This window comes from Oncorhynchus gorbuscha, unplaced genomic scaffold (genome assembly GCF_021184085.1).
Source record: "Oncorhynchus gorbuscha isolate QuinsamMale2020 ecotype Even-year unplaced genomic scaffold, OgorEven_v1.0 Un_scaffold_1654, whole genome shotgun sequence".
In the NCBI taxonomy this organism is placed as follows: domain Eukaryota; kingdom Metazoa; phylum Chordata; class Actinopteri; order Salmoniformes; family Salmonidae; genus Oncorhynchus; species Oncorhynchus gorbuscha.
Window position 1 is genome coordinate 1 of NW_025746372.1, and position 2,500 is coordinate 2,500.

At 53.8% G+C, this 2,500-nt stretch overlaps 1 protein-coding gene across 1 annotated transcript in view; it reads left to right on the forward strand.

Annotated features, from left to right (window-relative positions):
- The first annotated feature begins 198 nt into the window (after positions 1 to 198).
- The window catches only part of LOC124023602 (puratrophin-1-like), a 27,373-nt gene continuing 25,071 nt past the window's right edge, over positions 199 to 2,500 (forward strand). The window contains exons 1-2 of the mRNA XM_046337986.1: positions 199 to 314; positions 1,850 to 2,074. Of these exons, the coding sequence (XP_046193942.1) occupies positions 1,877 to 2,074 (198 nt within the window). The 5' untranslated portion in view covers positions 199 to 314; positions 1,850 to 1,876. The remainder of the gene's footprint in view (positions 315 to 1,849; positions 2,075 to 2,500) is intronic.

Sequence of the window (2,500 nt, forward strand, 5' to 3'; positions counted from 1 at the left end):
GGCTATAAACGTCTGGGAGAGATATTACACTCTGCACGGATATTAAAAAAGCAACCAAGTAATTTGATGTCTCGCCAGAATTCTCGCCAAATAAAACCGAACTTGTCGAGAAATGGAGAGTGCCTCATTTCCTTTTTTTGGTACAGGGCATGTTTACAGAACAAGAGAGGGTTTTCTGTCTTCTCTCAGTAGAATGATTTGTTCTGTTTCCATGTAATCCACAGCAAGACGCGTTCGGCCTGTACGCTCTGTACAGTAAGAACAAGCCTCGGTCTGATACGCTGTTGGCCAGCCACGGAAACAGCTTCTTCAGGGTGAGGAAGAAGAACACACCAGAACACACATACATGTGCTTCAGAACGTACAGACAACTAGCTGTGGCTCTTTGCACCTGTCTGTCTGTCTGTCTGTCTGTCTGTCTGTCTGTCTGTCTGTCTGTCTGTCTGTCTGTCTGTCTGTCTGTCTGTCTGTCTGTCTGTCTGTCTGTCTGTCTGTCTAGCTGTCTGTCTAGCTGTCTGTCTGTCTAGCTGTCTGTCTGTCTAGCTGTCTGTCTAGCTGTCTGTCTAGCTGTCTGTCTGTGTCTAGCTGTCTAGCTCTGTCTGTCTAGCTGTCTAGCTGTCTGTCTAGCTGTCTGTCTAGCTGTCTGTCTGTCTGTCTAGCTTTCTGTCTGTCTAGCTGTCTGTCTGTCTGTCTAGCTGTCTGTCTGTCTGTCTGTCTGTCTGTCTGTCTGTCTAGCTGTCTGTCTGTCTGTCTGTCTGTCTGTCTGTCTGTCTGTCTGTCTGTCTGTCTGTCTGTCTGTCTGTCTGTCTGTCTGTCTAGCTGTCTGTCTAGCTGTCTGTCTGTCTAGCTGTCTGTCTAGCTGTCTGTCTAGCTGTCTGTCTAGCTGTCTGTCTAGCTGTCTAGCTGTCTAGCTGTCTGTCTAGCTGTCTAGCTGTCTGTCTAGCTGTCTGTCTGTCTGTCTAGCTTTCTGTCTGTCTAGCTGTCTGTCTGTCTGTCTGTCTGTCTGTCTGTCTGTCTGTCTGTCTGTCTGTCTGTCTGTCTGTCTGTCTGTCTGTCTGTCTAGCTGTCTGTCTAGCTGTCTAGCTGTCTAGCTGTCTGTCTAGCTGTCTAGCTGTCTAGCTGTCTGTCTAGCTGTCTGTCTGTCTGTCTAGCTTTCTGTCTGTCTGTCTGTCTGTCTGTCTGTCTGTCTGTCTGTCTGTCTGTCTGTCTGTCTGTCTGTCTGTCTGTCTGTCTGTCTGTCTGTCTGTCTAGCTGTCTGTCTAGCTGTCTGTCTAGCTGTCTGTCTAGCTGTCTGTCTAGCTGTCTGTCTGTCTGTCTAGCTTTCTGTCTGTCTAGCTGTCTGTCTGTCTGTCTAGCTGTCTGTCTGTCTGTCTGTCTGTCTGTCTGTCTGTCTGTCTGTCTGTCTGTCTGTCTGTCTGTCTGTCTAGCTGTCTGCTGTCTGTCTGTCTGTCTGTCTGTCTAGCTGTCTAGCTGTCTGTCTAGCTGTCTAGCTGTCTGTCTAGCTGTCTGTCTAGCTGTCTGTCTAGCTGTCTGTCTAGCTGTCTGTCTGTCTGTCTAGCTGTCTGTCTGTCTAGCTGTCTGTCTGTCTAGCTGTCTGTCTGTCTCTCTGTCTCTCTGTCTCTCTGTCTGTCTAGCTGTCAGTCAGTCAGTCAGTCAGTCAGTCAGTCAGTCAGTCAGTCAGTCAGTCAGTCTGCCTGCCTGCCTGCCTGCCTGCCTGCCTGCCTGCCTAGCTGTGGCTTTTTGTGTCTGGCTGGCTGGCTGTCTGTCCGTCTGTCTGTGGCTTTTTGCGTCTGGCTGACTGTCTGTCTGTCTGTCTAGCTGCATAACCTTTGACCTCTATCCGCTATAGAACAAGCAGCTGGTGCTGGGAGATAAGATGGACCTGGCCTCCTACCTGTTAAAGCCCATTCAGAGGATGGCTAAATACGCTCTCCTCCTCAAAGACCTGATCAAGGAGGTGAGCGAGGCGCAGGAGACAGAGCTGGGCTCCCTCCGAGCCGCCGCGGAGATGGTCAAGTTCCAGCTGCGTCACGGCAACGACCTGCTCGCCATGGACGCCATTCGAGACTGTGACGTGAGTGACGCACCTTCAGCCTGAGAGGGGGAGACGGCCGAGGGGAGAACGGCCGAGGGGAGAACGGCCGAGGGGGGAGACGGCCGAGGGGAGACGGCCGAGGGGGAGAAAGGCTGAGGGGGAGAAAGGCTGAGGGGGAGAAAGGCTGAGGGGGAGAAAGGCTGAGGGGGAGAAAGGCTGAGGGGGAGAAAGGCTGAGGGGAGAAAGGCTGAGGGGGAGACGGCCGAGGGGAGACGGCCGAGGGGAGACGGCCGAGGGGGAGACGGCCGAGGGGGACGAACGGCCGAGGGGGAGACGGCCGAGGGGAGAACGGCCGAGGGGAGAGCCGAGGGGGAACGAGGGGGAGACGGCCGAGGGGAGAAAGGCCGAGGGGGAGAAAGGCCGAGGGGGGAAAGGGGGAGAAAGGCCGAGGGGAGAAAGGCCGAG